The following is a 27,274-nucleotide window of genomic DNA, read 5'->3' as shown; positions in this document are numbered from 1 at the left end:
CTTTTGCTTTTGGAAACAGCCTGGGTCCTCTGAACCCTTTCAGGAAAATAACACAGGAGCTAGAATGATTTAGCAAAAAGCAAAAGCTCCTGCCGACAGCTTTTGTCTAATCTTAATACCGCAGTAAGGGAAGGAGGATTCGCTGAGATCTTTGTTTTTGCTTCACCTTCCTTCCCAACCCTCCACATTTGTCCCATTGTGTTCCTCTGTGTCACTTTTGAAGATTGCCATCTAGCACTCGTGATCTTCCTTCAATCTATATTCAGAAGCGCTACACCGGAGGCATGCGGTCCTCTTCAGGCTATTTCTTTTATCACCCAGTTTTCGGAACAAGATTCCTTTTGTTCAAGCCCCAAAATCTCACTGCGAAGGCAGATGTCGCTGCCAAGAAACCTTAGGGAGGATGGCCCTCCCTAGCGCTGCGGAGTGGAAAATAAAATAGAATCCAGAGACCACGGTGGTGCAAGAGGCAATGTAAACTTGTCGAGAGAGGACTTGGCAGGCTCTTTTGATCCATTGGTGTCAGCAAAATCATGACTCGACTCTACTGCAGCCTCGGAAAATGTCTAAGGAAGTCTCGTTCCAGTTCAGAGAGCCTCTCAATGCTCTCGTTGACTTTGGCAAGTGAAAACTGTCACCAAAGAACCAGGCCACAACTCAGTGCAGGGACGGAGAGCTTGCGGCCTTCCAGGCGCTGCCAGACTACAATTCCCTATAATATAGGTTTGTTGTTGTTGCTTTGTTAGACTACAATTCCCATCATCCCTGACTATTTGCCTTGCTGGCCGGGGCTGATGGGTGATGGACTCCAACAACATCTGGAGGGCCACAGATTCCCCACCTCTATTTTATATAATGTTTGTGATATACAGTACACGTAACTGAAATGCACGCATATTCTCTCCCTATCTATGTACTGTACTTCTTCCCTTTCCTCTTTTCTCAGTGGCATCAAATTTAAGACAGTAAGCCCCATGGGGCAGAGACTTCTCTTTTTTGGGCTCTGTAAAAGACTAGACACCAATGGCACGGTATAAATATTGATGCCATCTACGTATAAAGTGTGCCGCTGCAAAATCAGCAAAAGAAAAGAGCTCTGCCTCAACGAGCTTGCAACCTACTTTTTGCAAGGGAGGGAATGCAAGAGAAAGGAGAGGCAATGATTAACAAGGAGAGAGAGAGAGAGAGGAAGGAGGAAGGACCAAGAGGAGGGTAGTAAGAGTCAGGAGCAAGGGGGTGGGGAGGAAGATGCCAAAGCGAAGAACAAGAAAAGCTGACCCTAGCAAGCCAGGCTAGAGGAGGAGGCGGGGGATGAGAGGGCGGAAGCTATTTTGGCAGCCGATGCACAGGGGGACTGATGGGACATGCCATTTCCTATGCAAACACAAGAAGCACCTTGAGGCTATGGCACTTTGTCACAGTACATTGTAATGCTCAGCAGTTTCCTCCTCTTTTTCTGGCTGCCTTGCAGAATTTCTAATAGGATGCCCTTCCCATTCTTAATAGCCACTTAAAACAGGCCAAGGATGCTATATGGTTCCCCTTGCAAGGGTGAGTTATGTGCAGGCAAGGATGCATGGCCCCAGTTAAGGCATGTATCTCACCTGCCCGGCATCGTTTCACAGACCACAGGACAGACACAAGCAGAGGGCTTGTCGTCACTGCACATTGCTCCTCCCAGAAGCAGTCCTCCTTGGCCACTGCCTCATCTCCCTCCACGCAGGCTCTCTCTATCACATCCCCCTCATCCCCATGTGTACAGGGTCATGCTATCATTAGGGGCAGCTGGAAGGGAATGGCAGCACTGTGCTCCTGGGGCCCCTGCCAGCCAAGTTACAGTGCTTACCCTGAAGGGAGAGGTGGTGCAGAGGTCAGCAAGCGCAGAGGAGAGCCAATTGCCAGTCTTGCCACTGAGCCCACACAGCACTGATCCGCCTGATACTTTGACCTTCCCAGTAAGTACAGCGATGTGACTGATGCGCAGCTGGGCGCATGGCCCCCGCAACTGCCCACCAGCCTTCACTCTGTCTCCCATTTGCTGCCATTTGTTGCACAGAGGTTAGAGACCTGGGAGACTTCAGTTTAGATCAGGCACGGGCAAACTCACCCCTGCAGATGTTTGGGGGCTACAACTCCCATCATCCCTAGCTAACAAGACCAGTGGTCAGGGATGATGGGAATTGTAGTCTCAAAAGCATCTGGAGGGCCGAGTTTGCCTATGCCTGGTTTAGATCCCCACTCAGCCCAGACGCTCAGCAGGCGGCTTTGAGTCAGTCACCGTCTCTCAGCCGGACCTACCTCACAGGGTCGTTGTGAGGGCAAAATAGAGAGGGGAAGAAGTGTGCATGCCACTTTGAGCTCTTTGGGGGCGGGGTGTGGAAATAAAGGCTAATAATAATAATAATAGTGCCCATGCTGAAACACTCCCCATCTGAAATCCCACCAAGAAATCACCATGCTGTTGATTTTAAACACCAGGTGGTGTTTCATTTCCACATGAAAAGGGGAAAGAGTTCGGGCAAAATTTGGCATTTTTAATTCCTTCTGAAATCAAAAGAACTTGCTCATGACTAAATGATTTAAGCACACACCGTTTCCCTCCAACTCTATCAGTTTGTTCCTTTATGTTATGAATCTGGGTACAGGGGGGGCGGAATTAAAGCTATAACCCTCTACCCACTTACCTGGCAACAAATGTCACTGAATTCCAAGAGATTAAAGATAAAAGGTTCAAAAGAGTGGCGAAGCACTGAAGTGTAACAGATAATGTAACTTGCACAGAACACAGAAACGTCAAGTGTCCGTTTTCCTCATTAGCTCAGCTTACCATCTCAGTAGAGTTACTTGCAGGCCAATAAGATGGGGTTGTGGCTGTCACATTAAATGCAGACGAATTAACTGCAAAAGACAAAAGAGAGCAAAGCACAGCGTTTTGAAAGAACTGCTTTAAATGTTGTGGGAAACAAGTTGCAATTAAAAAGAAACTCACAGCCCCTTCGCCTATCTAAAAATAATATCCAGTTAAGACTCGCAATCCTCTTATGCTTCAACCTATAAACAGCCCAAAGAGCAATTCTGAATTACTCAAAAGACATAGAAAAGCTTCAAAAAGTAGACAACACTTCACTCCAAAACCTGCATCGCTCATCACTTGCTTTCTACTCAATATAGACAACAACAAAAAACCCACCCCATAATTGCCCTGGATTATTTCGGTGCCTGCATGACTAGAGATTGGAACCCTTATCAGTATTCCATTGCAAAATCATCATTAATAAATCCTCGTGTTATCCAGGAGATCAAAGTGCATTACAAGATCAGAACTTTCAGCTCTTTGCCATTTTATTCCTTCATTATATAGGGATAATAGTTTGAGTGCTAAAATGGTTGTGCTTGCAGTTAAGGTGTGTTGAAGAAAATTCAGCATTTCCCTTGTGGGTGGGTGGGTGGGGGTGGGTGGCAGGTGGGTGTGGGAGAGACCCTCCAACCTGTCAGAATTTCAGAAAAGACTGAAACATGCCTGCAGAGTACATTAAAAGAATGATACAGTCATACCTCAGGTTGAAGTAGCTCTGCGGTGACCCAGAAGTAACAGAGTGCGTTACTTCCGGGTTTTGCCGCTCACGCATGCACAGATGCTCAAAATGACGTCACGCACATGCACGGAAGCAGCAAATCGTGACCCGCGCACACGCAGACGCGGGTTGCGTTCGCTTCAGGATGCGAATGGGTCCCCTTCGCATCTAAAGGTACCACTGTACTTAAAGCAACCACAAACAGTAGTTTGCATCCCTTCAATATACTTGTACGCTGTTGGAAAAATCACTGGCAATTTTTGTTTTTCAGACCACAGTGTCATAGAACCATCAAGTCATAGAATTTTAGAGTTGGAAGCGAACCCAAGGGGTCATCGAGTCCAACAGGAATCTCAGCTAAAACATCCATGACAGATGGCCATCCAACTTCTGCTTCAAAACCTCCAAAGAAGGAAATTCCGCCACCTCTCGAGGGAGCCCATTGCACTGTCAAACAACTCACTGTCAAGAAAGCTCTTCCTGGTGTTGAGTCGGAATCTCCTTTCTTGTAACCTGAAGCCATCGGGTTCAAGTCCTCCCCTCCAGAACAGGAGAAAACAAGCCTGTTCCTTTTTCCATGTGACAGCCCTTGAGACACTGAAGGTGGCTATCATATTTCCTTTCAAGGCATCAGTTTTACACTGTAGCATTTGAGAGGTTTTGGTATGCTGTTTCCGAAAAGGATCATGGGGCTGGGGGCTTGGGTTATTGGGTTGTTGCTTTTAATGTTGATTATGTATTTTGTGGTTTTGTATTTTGATTTTATTCTGTGAACTGTCCTGAGACCTCCGGATTTAGGGCAGTACAGTGGTACCTTGGGTTACAGACGCTTCAGGTTACAGACTCTGCTAACCCAGAAATAGTACCTCGGGTTAAGAACTTTGCTTCAGGATGAGAACAGAAATCGTGTGCCAGCAGTGCAGTGGCAGCGGGGGCCCCATTAGCTAAAGTGGTACCTCAGGTTAAGAACAGTTTCAGGTTAAGAACAGACCTCCGGAACGAATTGAGTTTTTAACCCGAGGTACCACTGTATATAAATGCAACAAATAATAATAACGGGCCTATCCGGCAAGCCTCATTAGGACAGTCCTTTGGGGCCCAGAGAGATGAAGATGGTGGCAGGTGGGTGACAGGAACATAGAACGTGACCTTATGCCAAAGTCAGACCACAGCTCTATCTAGTTCAGTATTGTTGACTCTGAATGACAGGCGCTCTCCAGGTTATCAGAATGGGGACACTCCTAGCTCTGCATGGGGATGCTGGGTTGTTATGTAGTGAAGTTTCACCCTGGGCCAGCAGGGGGATACTGTAGATAGTTTTCACTCAGGTCTGTAGATAGTTTTCACTCAGGTCCACGTCAGTTATTTTAGGCGGGAAACTCTGGGTTGTTGTTGCTACAATGTTGACAGCCGGCTGCCTATAAAAGCAGGCCGGCTGAGCTGTTTGCTGTTCAGTTCTGTCCAGCTTGCAAGTAAAGAGCTGCTCTGGAGAAATCGCTGTGTCGTCTGCTATGTTCGCCCACAACTTAACAGTTGAACCTGGATTCTTTCGCACACAGTCTTCTACCACTGAGCTACAGCCCTTCTCAACATGTTCTCAACAGTTCCCATACAGGAGAAATAGAAGCCAAACAGATCTGGTGAACAGTGGCCAGTCTACACGCCAGCTTCCTCGACAGAAGGTGAGGGGTTGTTCCCTTTCACCGGCATCAGGACCCTCTGTCATGACCGCAGCCCACCACTTCACAAAACCAGGCTGTGATGCTCAGCATTGGAAGTAAAGGTCTAGATCAGGGACCAGCAAACTTTTTCAGCAGGGGGCTGGTCCACTGTCCCTCAGACCTTGTGGGGGGCCGGACTATATTTTTTTTTGGGGGGGGGGGAATTCCTATGCCTCACATATAACCCAAAGATGCATTTTAAATAAAAGGACACATTCTACTCATGTGAAAACACGCTGATTCCTGGACCGTCTGCGGGCCAGATTTAGAAAGCAATTGGGCCTGATCCGGCCCCTGGGCCTTCGTTTGCCTACGCCTGGTCTAGATGCTGCCTCATTCCTGCAGCATCACCAGATTTCACCGGGGGGGGGGGGGACACAGCCAATGCTTGAATGGAAAACTGCAGTTACTTTAAATAGCACCACAAAGCCTGCACAACCTCAGCCTCACAAGCACAGCTCTCCCAGTGTTAATACACACTGGAAACAAATCAAGCCTTTTTTTTTCCTTTCCACCTTACGCTGTTAACGAATTTTATACAAACATCCTTCGTTTTTTAAAAAACCGTGTCCATCCCTAGGGAAAGTCAACAATAAACGCGCGTGAGATCAGACGAAGAAAGAGACTTGCTTTGTTGTGCTTACTTTCCAATTTCTTTCCTTCCACTACCCCGAACTACTTTGCTGCAGTACTGGCTGAAAACCAGCAGGAGATGCAGTAAGCCAAGAATCAAATCTAGCTCCTGAGCCTAAGCAAAGGAGGAAGGATCTTCTTCCACCGCTTATTTCATTCATCAAATGGAATATGAGTGCAGGCACATGTGTGCAAAGGGATTTCAATAGCTGGTTTCAGAAAAGGGCTGCTGTAGGAGTGTGGCTTTTAATAGCTGTGGATTATCTGTTAGTGACACACACACACACACACACACACACACACTCTTAATTTAAGCTGTTCACACATTATTAAGCACCTAGTATAGAATTCAAAGAATTAACTGTGGAATGATGAGCAGTAAATGCTGCCAACTTAACCGGAAGAAACTACACCAGCCCATTCCACCTGGTTTTCTAGATCTTGGAGTGCCTGTTCCAGAGAACAAGAATGTTCTGCAGTAAAGCACATTCCTTACATCCTCCCTGGAAAGGACAAAACTGGCAAAGCCATGCGTGGCACCTCAGAGACTAAAGGATTTATTGCAACATACCCTTTCATTGGTGATAAATCCCATTCATCAGATGCAAAAAACCAAGATACGGTCATTTTTTTTGCTGCTGCAGGGGATGAAAATGAAAATGTCTCCCACAGCCTTTAAACCTGGCTGGGGTAAAAGCCAGAACCGGAACACATGATCACTACTGCTATTTTTAAAAGCATTTTAGGAGACCTGTGACACCCTAAGAGTGGCCAATTTATTTGAGGTAGGAAGAACCCGTCGCCCATCAGGTTCCAATCAGCCCCAGCCAGCATGGCCAACTAGGGAGGCATGATGGGAGTTGTAGTTCAGCAACATCTGGAGGAATACTGGTTCACCATTCCAGCGATAAGACCAGGGGGAGGGGGTTAGATGGTGTCACAGCACTTTCAGGCAAGGAATGTCCAAAGTGAGGTAGTAGCTATTGTCAAAAGTACACTTAAAGGTAAAGGGACCCCTGACCATTAGGTCCAGTCATGGCCAACTCTAGGGTTGTGGCGCTCATCTCGCTTTATTGGTCAAGGGAGCCGCTTCTGGCGAACCAGAGCAGAGCATGGAAATGCCGTTTACCTTCCCGCCTGAGCGGTACTTATTTATCTACTTGCACTTTGACTTACTTCCAAACTGCTAGGTTGGCAGGAGCAGGGACCGAGCAACGGGAGCTCACCCTGTCATGGGGATTCGAACCGCCGACCTTCTGATCAGCTACGTCTCTCAGCTACTTCTAGGTGTGCACCTGATGAAGCAGTTGCAGCAGGAACCCAGCCTCAGCTTATGCATCTCTCCCCCCGCACTGAGCGTCACACAAGCAGGCGAAGACTATGCCTGCGTATAGCCTTCTGCTCCTCCCACTTCAATCCTCTCCTGGTCCTGGGAGCAGGAGAGATGGGGGCAGGAAGAGGACCACCAGCCTGACCTCTCTCTCCTTCCTCCTGTACCTGTTCTTGCAGCTTCTCCTGCCTCTGACTCTAGCCTCCCCAGGTCACTGTTCCCTTCTTCCAAGTCAGTCTCCAACCCCCACACCCTTCTCACAATCAGAATCCAGCCATCACTCCTCAGCTGCAAAAAGCAGTCCTGAAACTATGCCCATTTATCCACACAAGAGTCCTGCTGGATCAGGCCAATCAAGGCCTATCTAGTCCTGCATCCTGCTTTTACAGGAGACATCAAGGTGCCAATAGGAAGCCTGTAAGCGGGACCTGAGAACAAGAGACCTCTCCTGTCTTATGATCCCAGGCAACTAGTATTGAGAGGCATGCAGCCTCCAATAGCTCAGGGAGAACACCAGCCATTGTGGCGAGTCCCCGTTGATAGTCTTAAAGATGAAGGTACCCCTGACCGTGAGGTCCAGTTGTGGCCTACTCTGGGGTTGCGGCGCTCATCTCGCTTTATTGGCCGAGGGAGCCGGCGTACAGCTTCCGGGTCATGTGGCCAGCATGACTAAGCCGCTTCTGGCGAACCAGAGCAGCGCATGGGAACGCCGTTTATCTTCCCGCCGGAGCGGTACCTATTTATCTGCTTGCACTTTGTTTTTGTTTTTTTAAATATTTTTATTGGATTTTCAAAATTTTTTTAACAAACACAAATATATATCATAAACACAAAACACAAAACAGAATATCTGTAGTTTCATACCCTTACAATCATTACCCTCTTTCAGTGACTTCCCCCCACCCCCCCCAGCCACCTTCCCATTTCATTAAATATCTCAGCAAGTTATTTGTTCAAATCTCTTAAATATTATTCATATCTTTTCTTATAATTTATCCTTTATCCATTTTTACTTTAAATCCCATTATACATATTAAGTTGTTTCTCTAAGGTCGGCCTAATTTCTCTCCCACAAATTCCTTACTCTTTATATTAAATCAAAAAACAATAATATTTCTATTCTAAACCCCAGACTTTTACCACTCTGCACTCCCCTCCCCCTCTGTCCCGGTATTTGCCCCTTCCCACATTAATATCCCAAAGAAAAAAAAGACAGATTTAACCCGGATTTCTCACATCAGAGGCCCTTAGGCCCCCGTTAATCACTCTCCAGCAATTTTGTTTATAGTCCTTTTTATTGATCTTCTCTTCTCGAAGGAATTCTGTCACCAGTTCCTCATATTTTTCAAACAAAAACAGTCTTTGTCCAGGATCAACAGATCTCCCATGTTGCAGCTTAAAGAAGAAGTCTCCATCATACTTATTCGTTCTTTCGTAGCTTAATGTTTCAGTTGTTCCAGGGACTTCCATCTTTCTCTCTCTTTGCAGATTTATGATCCATTGGTTGTCTTTTTCACTTCTTTTCCTCCCAAAAGTTACAAATATTTGATTGCTCTCTTCCTCCTGAACTCCTTCTTCTTTTTCTTCTTTTTCCCCCAGTTCTGAAGTTGTCTCTTTTTCTGCAGCTGCAGATTCTTTTTCCATCCGGTTAGCTCCACCAACAGATTTGTTTAGTTTAAGATTGAAGGTCATCAGTTGATCTCTCATGGCTAAGCTCTGCTCTTGCAGAGCTCCCACCAGGGAAAACATTTTTTTTATCTCTGCCAGTAGTTTTCCTTCCGCAGCCATTGCAATGTCTTTAGTTCCCTCCAGGGGGATTTCCATCATAGTTCTTTTCCAACAGTTTGTTACTTTGTTATTCAGAATTAGTTTGTTTCCAGTCAATTTAATGTAACACTTTTAGTCCCAACAATATAGTTATAACACAGTTTTAACTCAATTTCCAAGCTGACGTCCGTTTGACAGCTCTTTTGACAGCTGTCAAACACCTTGTTTTTTCTCTCGGGTTCCCAAGCAGGGCACTGCCCGGGTTCGGGGGGGGGGGTCCGCCAAAAGCAAAACCTCTGGGATTCCCCTCTCTTCACTCCAGCACAAGTAACTTTTTCAACCAATTTATGAAAGTGTTCTTTCTCCTTTCAACACCAGAGTCTTTCCGACTTAGTGCTCCTCTCCTTGCTTTAAGTCTTTTGGTGGGGGGGGGGAGTGTGGACTTCCTTTTTAACACATCCCCCGCTCGTACTCAAATTCAATGATAAAACTTTTAGTGCCAAAATTTCCTTCTACTCACGAGTTGTTTTTTCAGTCCAAATTTCAGGAAGAAAGATAGCGCTCTCCGGTCATGGCTCGCGGCTTCGCTCCGCCAAGGCAGCGATCGACTCTCAGCTCCACGCCACTCTCCGGTCCCCTCCGTAGCCTTTAAAAAGGCTCTTCGCGGGTCGGGGAGGGCGCTTAAGGTGCCCGCCGAGTCTCCATGTCCGCAGGCTTCAGCGCCTGCGGTTTCTAAGGGTCCCCGTGTCGCCGGCACGGCAAGACCCGTCCTTAGCGGAGCCGATTCCCTCCAGAGCTCGGAGGGAATCCGCCATTACCCGTTCGCGCTATCCCGGAAGTCTATCTGCTTGCACTTTGAGGTGCTTTCGAACTGCTAGGTTGGCAGGAGCAGGGACCGAGCAACGGCAGCTCACCCCGTGATTAGGAATCGAATAGCTGACCTTTTGATCAGCAAGTCCTAGGCTCTGCGGTTTAACCCACAGCACCACCTGTGTCCCGTTGATAATCTTATCCCTCATAATATTGCCTAGTCTTCTTTGAAAGCCATCCAAGTTAGCAGCTAAATCTTTTGGAAGCAAATTCCAGTTTTCCAATGTGCTGCATGAAGAAGTGTTCTCTTTGCCCTGTATCTCCCAACATTTAGCTTCATTTGCTTATTTACTTGGTGCATTTGTACCCCACCTTTCCTAAAAGGAGACCAAGGCAGAATACTCTGTGGTCCTTTCCCCTGCTTTGTACCCACAACAACCCTGCAATGAAGACTAGGCTGAGAGACAGTGACTGGCCCCAAGGTCATACAGTGAGCTTCATGGCTGAAGCTGGATTTGAACTAGGATCTCCCCCCCCCCCAGTCAAAACACTCTAACTACTACACTGTGCTGCCTCTCATTATAAATCTAGGATCACAGGGAAGCACTTCTAGACAAGAGCATCTATTTGCCTGCCTTCCAGCAGGCTTGAGGTCCAGCACCTCTCATATTAAGCACTCTGGCTCCATATTTAATGCATAATGCCTGAAATGAATCCAGGCACAGGCCACCTGACGTACGACAGGTAAGATGCAGAACGGGTCATGTTCCTGTTTGGCAAGCATGCTGAATGCTCAAGTTTGCTTTGCTCAGTGCCAAACTTCTGACTCACTGCTGTCTCAACGCTGGACATACCTTGCTACTGACGAAAGTTGACTGCCACATATCGTGCACTACTCAACTCGAGCTCTTTGTACTCCTGTTTCTACCACCAAGGCAAGATTTAATTTTAGTGTCCGAGGACATCAGACCTGGGGCGGGTGGGAGGGATTGGAGGTCGTGAGCCACTTTGTGGAAAAGGAGGATGGAGATGTTTTAATAAATTATAGTCTGCTGGCTCTCTTGTTTCTTGTACAAAGGATGCAATGCAAGTAAATTGTCTCTCTAGGAGGAAATTTTCTTTTTTTTTTTTTTATTTAGAAGTGGGTAAAAAGCACCTTGCACAAAAAAGAATGAATCCCTGTTAGTTAGTTATCATGTTGGCTCCGCTAACTGGAATTAAATGGAAAATGGGTAATGGATAAAAAGTTTCATATGGAACCTCTATGCCCGTCAACCCTAACCTGGTAACCTCTAGATCTTTTCATACCTCGTGCTGCCTTCCCAAAGCTGGATAAGCAAGGCAGGGTCCTAGAGCCCTCCCATAGCTGGGAAAGCACTATCTAGGCTTTGGCAAGGAAGTTGGAGGACTTTTGCAGCCTGTCAGAGCCCTTGTGCCTCCTTTCCAAAGCCCAACGCCTCGCCTCTCGCCTCGCCTCTGGGAGGAGCATCAAATGTTGCCAAAGGCTGCCAAAAAAGGCTTCCAGAGCCACTTGAGAGCCAGTGTGGTGTAGTGGTTGAGAGTGATAGACTCGTAATCTGGTGAACCTGGTTCGATTCCCCACTCCACATGCAGCTGCTGGGTGACCTTGGGCTGGTCACACTTCTCTGAAGTCTCTCAGCCCCACTCACCTCTCAGAGTGTTTGTTGTGGGGGAGGAAGGGAAAGGAGAATGTTAGCCGCTTTGAGACTCCTACGGGTAGTGATAAAGCGGGATATCAAATCCAAACTCTTCTTCTTCTCTTCTTATCTAGATGTTTCAGACTACAATCCCCCCTTAAGGAAATCAGCCCTGAGTGATCACTGGAAGGGCAGATCCTGAAGCTGAGGCCCCAATACTTTGGCCACCTCATGAGAAGACTCCCTGGAAAAGACCCTGATGTTGGGAAAGATGGAGGACACAAGGAGAAGGGGACGACAGAGGACGAGATGGTTGGACAGTGTTCTCGAAGCTACCAGCATGAGTTTGACCAAGCTGCGGGAGGCAGTGGAAGACAGGAGTGCCTGGCGTGCTCTGGTCCATGGGGTCATGAAGAGTTGGACACGACTAAACGACAACAATCCCCCCTTGATCCCAACTAGCATGGAGCATTGTCAAGGTTGCCGTGAGCATCTGAAAGGCACTAACCTAAGGAAGCATGCTGTGCTTGTTGGGCTGACAACATGGAAGGCAAATACAGGTAGGGAAAGTTGCAAGGTTTATTAGTCTGTCGGAGTGCTGAAAACCCCACCACGACACAGACAAGCAATTGTACTTGCAGGTTGCTGGCAAGAAGCCTCCCTCTTACCTGGATCTGGCGGCATGCAGGTGCAGGAGTAAAGAGTAATCTGGTTCACTTTAAATTTGGAGTTGATGGGGTAGTAGTCTGCCAATTTGATCATCTTCTTGAAAGCGTCATAGATGAAGATGAAGCTGATGAGGGAGGAGAAGCCCTCTTCCGTGAACCGGGTGAAATACTGGACCAAGAAGCTGGCGTCAGTGGCAACCAGGATAAGACACAGGAAGGCGGACCACAAACCGATCCAGAGGCGGAACTCCAGATAATGCAGGTCATTGTCTCTGCAAACAGAGAGATAACCCAAGTGAAAACAAGAGGCAATTAAGGGACAAGGGGGCTGCACAAAAGGAAGAGAGGTTCAAAAAAAAAGTGCATTCGGAAAAGCTACGTCAAGGCAAAGCTACATCAAGGGGAATCAGATTGTGCAAGCAAGGTTCAGTTGGAAGGTTTGTTCTCATTCTTCTACTTAGGGGGGAAAGAGGTGGGCATGACATTGAAGCCCCATCTCCCTAAACTCTGGATAACACGCTTGATTTTGCCCCTACACATGTCTGGTGCTCACATATTTCAAGCCTACTTCCCACAGCTATGAGGGCCAGAAACGTCTTTAAATAGTGGAAGAGTGAGAATACAAGTTGCTGCATTCGATGCATCAAACTCCATTGTTTTGCAGAACAACAGCAGGAATGCGCAAAGCTGCAATGGCGATTATTCCTCCACAGAGTTAGGAATGAGGTGGAGAAATACGATGCCCGAAAGGGAAGGAACCATGAGCTCCTGTAATATGCATGCAGAAGGTCACGGGTTCAAATCTTCAACATCTCCACTGAGAATTTTATGGAGCATGTGTCTCCCCACTTGGAAGAGCCACTGCAACCAGAACAGACAATTCTGGGCTAGATCAGGGCTTGGGAACTTTTTTCAGCTTTTTTTCCCTTCTGAGCAACCTTCTTCTGCCCATGGTGGGCAGGTAAGGGTAAAGGTAAAGGGACTTCTGACTGTTAGGTCCAGTCGTAGACAACTCTGGGGTTGAGGCGCTCATCTTGCTTTACTGGCCGAGGGAGCCGGGTCATGTGGCCAGCATGACAAAGCTGCTTCTGGTGAACAGCACATGGAAATGCCGTTTACCTTCCCGCTGGAGCGGTACCTATTTATCTACTCGCACTTTGATGGGCTTTCAAACTGCTAGGTTGGCAGGAGCAGGGACTGAGCAACGGGAGCTCACCCTGTTGCAGGGATTCAAACCGCCGACCTTCTAATTGGCAAGCCCTAGGCTCTGTGGTAAAATTGGATGGAGCAACAAATATAAATGTTAAATTTGCTGCAATTGGTACTCAACAACTTTGCTGATAGACTTTGCTGATCACTCAGAGATCTACCATCAGATCCTGAACTATTTTTTGTCCTGCTTGCAGTACTGGTGTTTGACCAACTTGAAAATAGCAATTCCTTTGTGGAAGGGGACTTTGGCTTCCAACAAAGATTTCCTTGGTGGAGAAGGAACCAGACAGGAATGCACAGCAGAAACTTGCATTTCCTTGTGTGCAAATCTAGAAATATCCCACAGCTGCGACAGGAAGTGTGATGATGAAACCTCTCTTGCCCCTCTGTGTTTCATAACTCTACCGTGTTGCAAAATATCTAACTTGCACCAGGAAACATTCACATTACAGCACAGTAGATCCAGGGCATTCTGTTGCAAGCAGCAACTGCCCGCCATCACCAGCTTCTCCCTTACTTACTTGCTGAAGTTAAACAGAAGCCTTTCGAAGACCAAGACGGGCCCAGTGCTGCTCAGAATAGTGAGTGGTTGGCCAGCGAAAAGGCAAAAGAGAGCTCCTGTCACTGCGGTGCCCAGAAAGCTTTCCAACACGCCCTAGAACCAGAAGAATGAAAAGAGTAAATGCATTTCAGAAGCCAGTTCCTCTTCCACTCTATTCTTTTAGTACCAGCGATGATTGCATAGGGCAGAATTAAGAACCCACAAACCACAGTTCCTTTCCCTTGAATTTGCTGCGAATCTAACATAAACTAACTAGGTGATCTCAGGCAAATTTCTCTCTCAGATTCAGCTCTGTTCCGCATCTACGCTTTGGGAACCTTCTGCCTTGTTGGTAAGGATTGCAACAAGATAAGCACTGAAAAACACTTTGAACACCCCAAAGCACTAAACAAATTCTGTTGTTGTTATTATTATTAGTAGTAGTAGTAGTAGACGTAGTCAAAGCAGATGACCACAACTCAATGAGTACAAGAGTTATCTTTTTGGCATCTGAGATATGGCCATGAATATTGAGATGTGTACAAATTTAATAATAATAACAAATAATAATAACCACAAACCATTTCCAGCACATGCTTAGGATGTCACCATATACATATTAAAATTGAACAGCAAGAGGAAAATCAGTAATGCTGAGGAGATCAAGAGCTATGTCTACCCTCCAAATGTTTGGAAACAATAAAAAGTCATCCTTAAAAAATTAAGAAATTAGCTTAGAAACCGTAAAACATGAAAAAACTCTAATATTACAAGATTGGCTTTCTCTGCCTAACAGCTTCTAAATGTTTGAGAACGCAGCAGATGGGCGATTTTAAAGCTTCTCCCAGCCACCCTGAGGTGTAGCAACATACTGTAAAATAATTACCATATTTTTTGCTGTATAAGACTCACTTTTTCCCTCCTACAAAGTAAGGGGAAATGTGTGTGCGTCTTATGGAGCAAATGCAGGCTGCACAGCTATCTCAGAAGCCAGAACAGCAAGAGGGATTGCTGCTTTCACTGCGCAGCGATCCCTCTTGTTGTTCTGGCTTCTGAGATTCAGAATATTTTTTTTCTTGTTTTCCTCCTCCAAAAACTAGGTGCGTCTTGTGGTCTGGTGCATCTTATAGAGTGAAAAATACAGTAAATACACAACATAATGGAAAGCCAGAATTCTGCAAAGGTGAAACTAAACCCTGCCCAAGTGCTCCTCCTGGCCGAGTGAGAGGAGGATAGAGGAGTGTGCAAGCCCAACACTTCACACACGGTTGGCTAATAAATAATAATAATAATAATTAGTTATTTGCACCCCGCCCATCCAGCTGGGTTTCCCCAGCCACTCTGGGTGGCTTCCAACAAAGAATAAGAATACATTAAAATGTCACACATTAAAAACTTCCCTGAACAGGGCTGCCTTCAGATGTCTTCTAAATGTCAGGTAGTTGTTTATCTCTTTGACATCTGATGGGAGGGCGTTCCACAGGGTGGGTGCCACTACCGAGAAGGCCCTCTGCCTGGTTCCCTGTAGCTTTGCTTCTTGCAGTGAGGGAACCGCTAGAAGGCCCTCAGCACTGGACCTCAGCGTCTGAGCAGAACAATGGGGGTGGAGACTCTCTTTCAGGTGTACTGGACCTAGGCCGTTTAGGGCTTTAAAGGTCAACACCAACACTTTGAATTGTGCTCAGAAACGTACTCGGAAATGTGCCAGCTAACACTAACCATGGTTTAGTGCTATGTATGAATGCGGTTTTTACTGTCCATTTTAAGGGTGGAAGCTTTCAGCTCCAGTTTCAGAGTTTTCACCCAGGCAGGAGGCAACTTTTAAACATATTTCACATGCATTTTCCAACCATGGCCAAGTGTTTCATCAGAAACCCCTCTACTCGTGGAACTTCCCCAACCCATGAATTAGCGTGTCCAGCAGGAGAAGGGTTTTTGCAGAGTGAAGTTCAATTTTTAAAAGAAGTTCCTTCAAGTTTCTTTGTCTTCCCATAAACATGGCTTTGTTACACACTGCAAAGCAAACAAACCTTATGTTGTGTGCCATGCAGCAATGTCAAGAATGTAGTTCAGCAGGTCACAGACACCAACTTTTGTGGACGCTACAATTTCCTTTTACAGTTTGTAAATATGCAGAATGAATAAAAAAGATACTTGACAGAGCCTCCAGGACCTGTACAGAATATTTATGTGGGGTGGGGGGAAGAAGAAAACTGGAATTGGATGGATTGCCTGACCTTATTTAATTAAATGTAAGCAAAATTCTTAGCAGCATAAGTTATAAAAAGCAATAAAAGAGAGAACTACATTGCTGAAGGCACTTGGAAGTGGCCAAATACTGCACATTTCAGAGTCCTTGGCTGGCTCCTGTAGATGGTAACCGTGAGTGAGGCCCACATCCTGACCCCTTGAGCAATAATTTTCAGTCTGTTTTATGTGATCCATCATCCCAAGGGCCCCTAAACTCACCTCAGTCACTTTTAACGTATTTTTTTTACACATTCAAATGATAAATTCAAAGGCTAAAGGCCTATTTGTTACTCCTATTTATTAACAAATAAAAGTAAATTCAATTCTGATTTACACAATATTCTATTCTATGTCTAAGAAGATATTCTATGTCTAAGAACCCTGCTTTCTCAGAAACACAAAGCCTTGATTCAAGGACTCGGAAACCAAAACCACCAGTCATATTAGAAGCAAACATCCTCACTGTGTGTTACAGAGTCAAAATCCTGGACATAGCAATGATAAATGCCTCAAGTATTTCTGAGCCAGTGCTAATACTGAACAAACTACTACACGAGGAATACAGTACACCGAATTGTAGCACAGTTCCTAAGAATCCACTTTCTTCAAAACTCTTGTTTGCAGAGATAAAGGAAACGTTCCAGTGCGTCAGCAAATGTAAATAGTGTAGTTTCATTGAACACAGAGAGGAAAGAATGCAGTTACAAATTGCACTGACCCAGTTCAAGCAAAGCTCTGTTTGTTGTGGAGGCTACACATAGCGAGGATCACAACTGCTTCCTGCTTTACCCAGTGGAAACTCTGGGCCAGGTGGACTCTCACCTATGAGCATAATGTTTGTATACGGACTACATGCATGCAACACTCAACATTTAACAACCTGGATGTGGCTGTTTAGCTACATAAAAATCTTGGAAATGACTGTGTGATTTAAATATCTGTACACTGGATTTTATGTGTGCAGACCCCCATGGAGATACTACAAACACACATGGACTAGCCCTGAATGAGAGACAGTTGCGCCCAGTGTGTGTTAGTGGGGTGCAGTACAGCTCTCCCACTATGCCTTTGTGCTGTTCATGTTCATCTGATCCAGCTGACTGATGCAGAAATCTGGCTCTTCTATAATGCTACATGTGCCACTAATTTTGTGCCTGCTTTCCATTGTTCCATTTTCCTGGCTCCGCCTCTTTCTTGTTGACCAGACTGAGCCTGATGAGTTGCTCAGACTTTTTGAGTACGTTATCTTTCATGTCCCTGGGATCAGACTCCCCTTCTTTGGAGCATGAAGTCAGGGAGTCAGTGGGAGAGGGAATTGCCCCCAGGGCCAGTCCAAGTTGCATACAGTAAACCAGAAGGGGCTTGTGCAAGAGGAACCCACTATGGTTCTACCTCTCTGGCCCAAGGTCATGTTGACTTCCTCTGACTCCAGCTCAGAAGCCCTAATGGAACCACTGTCTCCCCTGCTCTGGTAGAATCAAAGTAGGCCCATTTAAATGAAGAGGTTACTTGCACAAAAAGTTACACCAGCTCTTATTTCAGGCTCAGTTGAAGGGTGACTGTTGCTGAAGCAACATTTGAGCCCTGCTCATATGGAGGATTCAACCTGAGCCCTGTAAGGAGCTGTCCGGGGTGCTACTGGAGCCTTGCCTCTGTACTGCAGAGGCTGTTGATCAAAACAAAACAGTTTTCTGTGAAATCCAGCTCGAGGCTTCCTTAAATCAGCTCTCCATGCTTCTCTGGAGGCAGTGGATGGCAGTGAGGTCTATAGACTTGTCTGGCTCTTCATATGGACTCTACCCTAGAGCCCAGCCTGCTTGACCTCCTTCCTCATCTGTCTGCCTGTCCTAGAGAACTAACACTGGATCCAACAGACAGCCTGAAGTTCTAACTTTGCCCGGATTTTACTGGGATATCATTCACCAAAGACTGGTGAGTGGTTTTGGTGGTACTCTACTTTGTGTGGATTCGCTTTTGGCCTGGGTTGGGGAACCTGTGGCCCTCTAATTGCTGCTGAATTACAGTTCCCATCATCTCGAAGCACTGGCCATGCTGGAGCTGATGGGAGTTGGAGTCCAACAATCATTTAGAGCAGTGGTTCTCAACCTGTGGGTCCCCAGATGTCGTTGGACTACAACTCCCATCATCCCTAAGCTTTGGCCTTGCTAGCTAGGGGTGATGGGAGTTGTAGTTCAACAACATCTGGGGACATCTGGGGACCCACAGGTTGAGAAAGGCTGATCTAGAGGGCTACAGGCTTTAGACCTTTTCAAGATTAATTATTCCCCATGGTTCTGGGGCTGAATGAGCAGCTAACTGAATTGGCTTTTTGCTGGATCCCAGGAAAAACAGCAGCATTAATAAAACTCCACCCCTCCCTGCCACATATGCACACACAACAACAACAACAACAACAACAACAACAACAACAACAACAAAAATAGGAAAAAGAGAGATCCCTGTTTAGCACTAGTCACTATCTCCTTAGTTACTGTGCCTTTCCTTGTTCTCCCCAAATGCACTTCTCTGAGCCCAGGGCAAAAGACCAATTAGTTCACTTTCTAGCCCTGGCCAAGAATTAATTTCAATCCTGCCTGACCATGACTTCTGAAGGTACAATAACCTACACTCAGGATTGGCACTTCTCATGCAGGGTGATTTGCTCTGCACAATTCATTTAAATGTCAAGGAATTTAATATTTCCACTGAACACAAAGATTGGAGGGGGCACAGGGAGGGAGCCAACCTAGTGTACACACACACACACACACACACACACACACACAAAACACAACACAAGATCCAGCTGAAACTAAGCCAAATGTAAAAAGGGAATGTGCTATAAAAATTGAAGGTTAGTAGCAAAGCCTCACTGACCAGGAAACTTTGTTCGAGGTAAAGAAACCAGAGAGTTCTTTGTTAAGCTAACTTCCTTCATTTTGAGAACAAATATTTGGCCAGTGATAGAGAGGCAAAGGAGGCATTCACAGTACTTGACACTGATTTATTTCCCCATCTCCTGGAGTTTCATGTAAGCAGATGAATTTTGTTTAGATTTGCAGCAGACTCAACGTGGAACTGAAAAGGTTTCTTTTTTTCCACTCCATGCACGCCAGCAGGAAGTTTCTTTTTTTCAAAGGCAAATCACCTTCCATGGATAGCCTCCCCTGTTCCCTTCTGGTGGGAACATTGGGAGCCGAGAATATGACAGGGCTCAATACAGGAGTGCTGTGACATAGACCCAGAACAACTTCCAAATATCAAGGTTCAGTCCTAAAACACATGACAGATTTGTAAAGTGAAGTGATGGGTCAAGAGCATGTGCAGAGTGCATTCTGTGCCCCTGATTATACAACCACAACAGCACGCATAGGATATGGGGAAAGAGTAGATAGCGTGGTGGGACTGTGCTACTCACCCGACTTCCCTCTACACTGTTGACAAACACCAAAATGGAGAGCACTAGACTTTCTCTGCCAGCGCATTTGCACTGCACTGACTTCACCACCACCTTGCCCCTATCTAACCCAGTACCCAGCAGTGATGCAACCTGCGCCAAGTGAGCCCCGCCATGTTTGTTATTGATTAGGAAGCTTTCCTGATCAGGGAACGTACCTTCCCAATACTCTCGAATCATGACAGCACTCTCTTTAGAGATTCAGCACTCATTGATCTCTGCCTGGTGCTGATTAACCTAGTTAGAGTATTGTGGCCAATCTGGGCTATTATCCTTAGTGCTTGTTTGAGTGAATACTTCTGTTTTGCTCTTGCAAATGGTGACGTTACTGATCTCGCTGGCATATACAAGATTGCTTATAGCATTTTTGCCCTGGTGCCCTGCCCACTTTCCTCCAATATCTGATGCATGCAAGGTTTTTAAAGTTGCAGCTGACGCAGCACAGGTAATCTTGCACCACCTGAAACTGCTGCACAGGTGCAACACCCCAAGTGTCTCACTGGACCAGTTTTAAAAAAGGTAAATGACCCCTGGACAGTTAAGTCCAGTCAAAGGCGACTATGGGGTTGTGGCGCTCATCTCACTTTCAGGCCGAGGGAGCTGGCGTTTATCCACAGACAGCTTTCCAGGCCATGTGGCCAGCATGACTAAACTGCTTCTGGTGCAACGGGACACCGTGACGGAAACCAGAGTGCATGGAAACACTGTTTCCCTTCCTGCCACAGCAGTACCGATTTATCTACTTGCAGTGGCATGCTTTTGAACTGCTAGCTTGGCAGGAGCTGGGACAGAACAATGGGAGCTCACTCTGTTGTGGGGATTCAACCCGCCGACCTTCCAATCGGCAAGCCCAAGGGGCTCAGTGGTTTAGACCACAGCGCCACCCGCTTCCCTGTCACTGGACCAGTGCAACACTACGACTCACAACAGGACGCTGGAGCAATAACTCTTGCATATCATACTTGTTTTTCTTTGCACAGTAGATCGTAAGGCTGTGCTGTTTCAAGCGGTCGTAAAAAAAGAAAAAACCTGTTTTTGACCAAGCCCAGAGTACTGCAGTTGAAGAAATCTGAACTGTCTTGCTCTGAGCCATGGCTCACCTGCATGTTGTCCGTAGCATCTCCCAGCAGCCCCCCAAAAGTGATGGCGTTGGTTACAGTAGCCAGATAGATGAAGAGAATGGCAGACAAGGCTTGGATGTTGAATGCATCATAGAAGTCGCTGGCAAAGAAAGGGGCTTTCCTCTTGATGTCTTTGATTAAACCGCCACAGAACCTAGCAAGGGGAAGAAGAAGAAGAGTTTGGATTTTATATCCCGCTTTATCACTACCCGTAGGAGTCTCAAAGCGGCTAACATTCTCCTTTCCCTTCCTCCCCCACAACAAACACTCTGTGAGGTGAGTGGGGCTGAGAGACTTCAGAGAAGTGTGACTAGCCCAAGGTCACCCAGCAGCTGCATGTGGAGGAGCGGAGACGCGAACCCGGTTCCCCAGATTCCGAATCTACCGCTCTCAACCACTACACCACACTGGAGAACCATGCGCCACAATTACATGAGTCAAGGCACAAAAGGAGAATCTGGAATCGAGAAGCCTGCGTGCCAATGCTTATAGCAATCAAGCAAGATGCCCCGTATCGGCACACAGACTTTTGTCACTTACCTGCCAGTTCGTTGCAACTCCTCGCAGTCCCCGTGCCCCCCACCTCCATTTCCCCCATCATGTGGAGTGTCCCCGTTCATCTGCAGATTCTCACCACCCGAATACATGTTTTTCCTGAACAGAAAGAAAGAAATGAGAATTCAGCTGGGCTTCCATATATCCAGGATCTCCGGCCTGTGACTTTGGATGCCGCAACTGCGGCAAGGCACATGGCATTAAGGCGTGCCATTTTAGGTGGTGAAACTTTAATTACTGCAACCATATCCAGTGATGGGGTCTTAAAATTTTGAGGGTTTTTTTTAGTTTTTTGAGGGGGTGAGGAATTCAAATATGCTATTACTTTTGTGACTGGACAACATTTAGCTTGGCAAGCCTAGGTTTGACGAAGAAGCGCATAAATTGCTTTCGGAAAACCAAAGAATTTTAATTTTACCTAATGAAAATGTCGGGTCATACTAAGCAAATAAGTACGCATAACTGCAAGTATTTGGTGATCATTTTTAATGATTCCTATGCAATTTTACACACATTTTACTAACCAAGCAAAACCAAATTCTATTAATTTAACCAAAATATCCCAAGTCCTGATACAACCTTTTTGGCACGCCTCGATTTTGGAATGTGAAAGTTGAAAAAGTTGGCATGCTTTAATGCGGCATATGCACCTCTCTTACCTTTTGTCTGAAGACGGGAGGGACTTGGGGGGCTCTATCCTGATGGCAGGGTCCCACTCCCCAGGTGGGAGCACAATGACTTCATCCAGGAACTCATCAATCCCAGCAATCAGGTCCTGTCTGTCTTTGGCTTTGTAGGCAATGTCGTGGAACACCTGCACATAGGAAGGAATGGGAAGGTTGCTATCTAGCAAATTCTTCTACAGGTGCACAGAAAGACGCCTCATTTATGAGGTCATCCTCTTTGTCCATCTAGCCTGACACCCTTCTCTTCTGCCTCGCAGCAACTCTCCAGGGCTTCAGGCTGTGGTCTTTCCAATAAGCTGTTACCTGATCCTTTTAGATGTCGGGCATTAAATCTGCAGTCCTCAAAACCCAAAGCACATCCACTACCCACTGAGCTATGGTTCCTCCCTGTTATAGAGCACTAATCAAATTGCCACTAGCCAAACTGACAGATTACCTGTGGCGATCACACAGGATCCCTGGACGTTTAACGGTCTATTGATCCCCATGCCACCACTGTGCTCACTTCCCCGCTGCCACCAACCCGTTACTCTCTGGTAAAACCCTGAGTCCAGACAGTTGTTAAAACTGAACCAAATAAACAAGTTTATTTTATAAGCACTAGCAAGTTTATGGTTTCTTAGATAATATTCCTGTAAGTTTCTTAACTTTAGTTTCTTTACCGGCCTAATACCTTCTATCAACTGTTTGACTGACTCCTCTTAACAGATTCTCTCACTCTCTCACATCAGACTAGCCCAACCCACAGACTTATCCTGTCTCTTCTAACTTCAGATTGACTTCTCAACCACCCTAACTCAACTCGAACTCCTTCCCTTGGGTTCCCATTGGTTAGTCATTTTACAATTAGTTAACCCTTTCCTTATGAACGCAGTATGATGTCACACACCTAGGAGAGCAAACACCACATTACCTTTTATTCTGCAGAGCTTTTGCTTAAGGGGGGGGAAAGCTGGCAATATATTTTCAGCAAAGGAGGAAGCAGCAGAGGGGTGCTTAACTTTTCCTGCACCCACAACTTTTCAGTGCAACAGTTTCCCAGGCTACTCCTGCTGCCCCTGCAGCTGGGTTTATTTCTGGTCTCTGAACCAGCGATGCAGGTTTCCTGGAAATTGTTTTGCATTGGAATATGTTCCTGTGCAAATTAGCTTAATTGGGATTGCAAAAATTTCAGTTCACGTTGGGTGATTACCTGATGCCCTGGAGAGTGATCTAATTTAGGACGGTTAATTTACCTGTATTTAGCAAACACTTGAACAACCAAGCTCAGCTAATACTGCATTTGAAGTTGGTCCTTTTCACCTGTTCATTGCTACTAAAGAAATTATGGGACAGAGAATTTTCCATGGAAAAATAAAGCACTGGAAAAGTTTGCTCCCCACATCACTGCTCTGAACCTAGCTGGAAATAAAGTGGATGTGAGGAGCTGAAAGGGGAGTGATAGGCAAGGAAATTACTCCTCAACCACCTGTTGCTTAGAAGTTACCTCCATCCTGCCATTTTACTGATGTTTGGTGGAAACCTGTGTTCAAAGACACAGGACTGCCACCATCCCAGGAAGTTCTGCTTCTAGACAGTCAAGATCGGTTTCCTATCACTTGGTGGCAAACTGAACACTTTATCCAATGCAATGCATGGAATAGCCTTCAAAATCTCCCATTCCTGGAAATTCGCAGAAGACTGCCCTCAACATTTCCTGGAAGTATTGCAAGATTGGCGCTTTTGAGGCTGTGGCTAGAAAAGCTAAAGCTTTTATCTTGTGAACTACCCTGAGAGATTGTGATGAAGGGTGGTAAATATATAATAATAACAACAATAATGCTAATATTGGTTAATGCTAAGTGAACTGCACTCAGCAACAAAGAAGGGAGATTACCTCATCAGACATCAAGGTAGCGATGGCTCGGCCAATCTCATGGTACGATTTAGCTTTGCCTTTGGGACCCAGCAAAATGAAGAGGAACCTGACCCCCAAGGAGGAAAAAGAAAGAACAAACAAATATTGTCATGATTCACTTTGGAAAAAACCAACATGGAATATCTTCAGTAAAATATGTACCACCAGATTAGATAAAAGCAGTGGAGCATGGAGATTCATAGAATTTGTATCAGTTGGACATTAATAAACAACAAGAAGATATAGCAGAACTTGTTATATCATTAACGTCAGAAAAACTTTAATTAAAAAATCTTAACATCTGGCAGCGACCCAAGGAAACTGGAAGGCTATGAATCATGGAATTGTAGGACTGGAAGGAACCCACAGGGCCATGTGTTCAAGCCCCCTGCAATGCAGGAAAAGCGCTTCTCCATCAACCTGGTTGGGACTAGATCCCTGCTTAAGATGAAGTGGCTGATTCCAATAGTCGGTCATCCCATCGGGTAATTACAGAACTTTAATGTAACTGAATTTTGCTTATTTCCTCTTCCTTTTCATTCTTCCATTTTGTGTCATGTCTATCAGACATTCCGGCATGACCCTGTTTTAGTTTGGCATGTCGCGTAGTTGCCTTTTAATAATAGAAAACAGGATCAAGAATAGGGAGGGAGGGGGTTTTGTAAAAAAAAATTAAAAATACAGTGGTACCTCTGGTTGCGAATGGGATCCATTCCGGAGTCCCGTTTGCAACCTGAAAAGAACACAACCTGCGTCTGTGCATGCATGGGTCGCGATTCGCCGCTTCTGCGCATGCACATGGCGTCATTTTGCGCATCTGCGCATGTGAAAGCGGCGAAACCCGGAAGTAACTCCTTCTGGTACTTCAAGGTCGCCGCGGGACACAACCTGAAGCAAACGTAACATGAGGTATGACTGTATATTAAAAAGAAAAAGAAAAGTCTCCTTTACCGGGTAGGTACAGGGACTTCTGTAAGAGCACCGAGCATAACTGCTTGCTGCAGCCGAACGAAGGCAATGAAAGGGGCTTCCAGGAAGTCAACTTCTCCCACCAGGACGTTGGAGGCCTCAGCGTCTCGAGGTAACTTCTTCATGAACTTGTTCTTCAGCTATGTGGGAGAGAGAAGAGACACAGACATCTCGTCAGAACGAAAAGGCTCTTGTGGTTTAAGGCAAACAAGTTTAATTATGGCAGAAACTTCTGTGGGCTACAGGCCACTTCATCAGATGCATGGAATGCAATCTTCAGTCGTCAGGTATACAGATTTACCACATTTTCCCGTGTATGAGATAACGTTTTCCCCAAAAAATATTTTTGGTCAAAAATTGGGGGTCGTCTTATACATGGAAAAAACACGGTATATTCATACCTATGGAGTTATATGTGCATGGCTGGGTGGGGAGGAGGTGGACTGCAAACAGTGAGGTCTGATGGAAATGAAATGCAGAAAAGTACAAACAGTGATAATTAACAATAATTCCCAGGTACAACTCACAAAACAAGATTCTTATTTATTTTTATTTAGTGGATTTCTATACCACTCTTCATCATAAGTCCTCAGGGTGGTTCACAGAAGAAAATGCAGGACAGAAACAAGTAAATAGTTAAAAGAAAACAACAAAACAATAATCCCTCTCCCTTTCCCACAGACAAATGTAAAAGGCTGTAGAATATTAATCAGCCAAAGGCCTGGCTGAAGAGGAACGTTTTCACCTGGCGCCTAAAGATGTATCATGAAGGTGCCAAACTGGGGGGTGGGGGTCATTCCACAAGCGGGATCCCACCCTCAATTCCTCCAGTTAACACCAGACTATTTACAGAAACATTGTAAAATTAATGAATGTTAGAAGGATGTTGGAATGAAGTTATATGGCTTTAGCAGAAATGTTATAAAGGATTAAGTAAAAATAGGTTGTTAATCGGCCAAAGGGGGAAAAGAAAGGTTAGATTGTGTCAAGAAAAATTATTGGGCAAAAACTGAGAAAGATGGAAAGGATTTGCTGAAATAGCTAACCGAACTAGAATACAAAAAAGGGAGGTGTGAGGAGGTCAATGAAACAAGTAAATGAAAGATAAGTTATGGGAATACTCGTTGTTGTTGTTTTGTTGTTGTTGTTTTCTTGCTTGCTTTTTAATTGTATTGTATTGTTTTGTTTTGTTAAACTTTGTTTTTTCTTCTTTTCCTTTTTGTAATCCTTAAACCCTTAATAAATATTATTTTTTTAAAAAAATTCCTCCAGTTAACACCAACACGTAAGTTTGTAATATATGCAATTGTATCTACTGGACAGTTCAGATATACTTTGTATTATTAATTTACAAATTGCTTTTTACCCATATGTCACTGCAATTTAATAATAGCAGCCCACCATAACGGCCACAGCAACAAGAAGAGCGTCCCATTTACGTCTGCAATCTTACGCAGAAGTGCCAGAGCTGCATTTCCATTTGGAGGTAAAAGCAGAACTGGGGAAGGAGGCAAAAACGTTTGTGAAATGAAATACGTCGCTACCATCCCTTGATAGATTGCTGGTGGAAACTGCATGAGAAAAAGGTCTAAATTTCAGAGCAGCTTAAGGTGATGAATTGATCTTAAATGCTCCAGTGAAGGGCAGAGAAGTTTCCACTTCTTACTCTTTCTTCTCTAAAAAGTGCAGCTGGAAGGATATTTCAGCTGCAATTATTCATCTTGTCCTTAGTGTTCTAGCCAACACAACACGCGTGACATTCTGCAGATCCCTTGAGGAAAATCACGAAACCACATTTGCTTCGGAAAGCCCACGCAAACTGAGCACACACTGGATATATTGCAGTGCTTCCATCGCTTACCACTCGTACCCAGTTTTCTTTTTTATATATAAAATATTTATTAAAAGTTTTCTTAATACAATAAAGAAGAACAAACAAACAAAGTAACATAATCATACTTTCTTCACTTCATTGGACTTCCTCACGTCCCTCGTTCCTGCGTTCCAAGTTTATCAAACTTTATCCAGCAATTTATCACCTTATTTCAATTCTTATTTTATAACTTTCAAATATTGTATCCCTAATTTTAGATAATTTAATCCAAACCTTAAAAGCTTAATCTTGACATAATATTTATCCAAAATTTAACTTTTTCTTATATTTTTACTTATCTTCATATTCCTTTTGACTGTTTTAATGGTGCCATATTATTTGTAATCTTGCATCTTTCTTAACACTCATTCAATTTACAATATTTTTGTAAATAGTCCTTGAATTTCTTCCAGTCCTCCTCCACTGCGTCTTCTCCCAGGTCTCGAATCCTGCCGGTCATTTCTGCTAGCTCCATATAGTCTATCAGTTGCATCTGCCATTCTTCCAGTGTGGGTAAATCTTGGGTTTTCCAGTGCTTGGCAACTAGTATC

At 45.2% G+C, this 27,274-nt stretch overlaps 1 protein-coding gene across 7 annotated transcripts in view; it reads right to left on the bottom strand.

The window, feature by feature from the left end:
- The window catches only part of SLC4A4 (solute carrier family 4 member 4), a 195,245-nt gene that overhangs the window by 31,749 nt on the left and 136,222 nt on the right, over nucleotides 1-27,274 (bottom strand). For all 7 annotated transcript variants that reach the window (XM_081876690.1, XM_081876692.1, XM_081876687.1 and 4 more), the window contains 8 exons: nucleotides 24,833-24,990; nucleotides 23,861-23,948; nucleotides 21,958-22,112; nucleotides 21,284-21,397; nucleotides 20,723-20,897; nucleotides 13,896-14,029; nucleotides 12,163-12,434; nucleotides 2,828-2,898 (listed from right to left, as the gene is read on the bottom strand). In XM_081876690.1, coding sequence (XP_081732816.1) covers nucleotides 2,828-2,898; nucleotides 12,163-12,434; nucleotides 13,896-14,029; nucleotides 20,723-20,897; nucleotides 21,284-21,397; nucleotides 21,958-22,112; nucleotides 23,861-23,948; nucleotides 24,833-24,990 — 1,167 coding nt within the window. The remainder of the gene's footprint in view (nucleotides 1-2,827; nucleotides 2,899-12,162; nucleotides 12,435-13,895; nucleotides 14,030-20,722; nucleotides 20,898-21,283; nucleotides 21,398-21,957; nucleotides 22,113-23,860; nucleotides 23,949-24,832; nucleotides 24,991-27,274) is intronic.

This window comes from Podarcis erhardii, assembly GCF_964252035.2.
Source record: "Podarcis erhardii genome assembly, chromosome: 9".
Classification (NCBI taxonomy): domain Eukaryota; kingdom Metazoa; phylum Chordata; class Lepidosauria; order Squamata; family Lacertidae; genus Podarcis; species Podarcis erhardii.
This window is presented reverse-complemented; position numbering and strand designations above follow the sequence as displayed.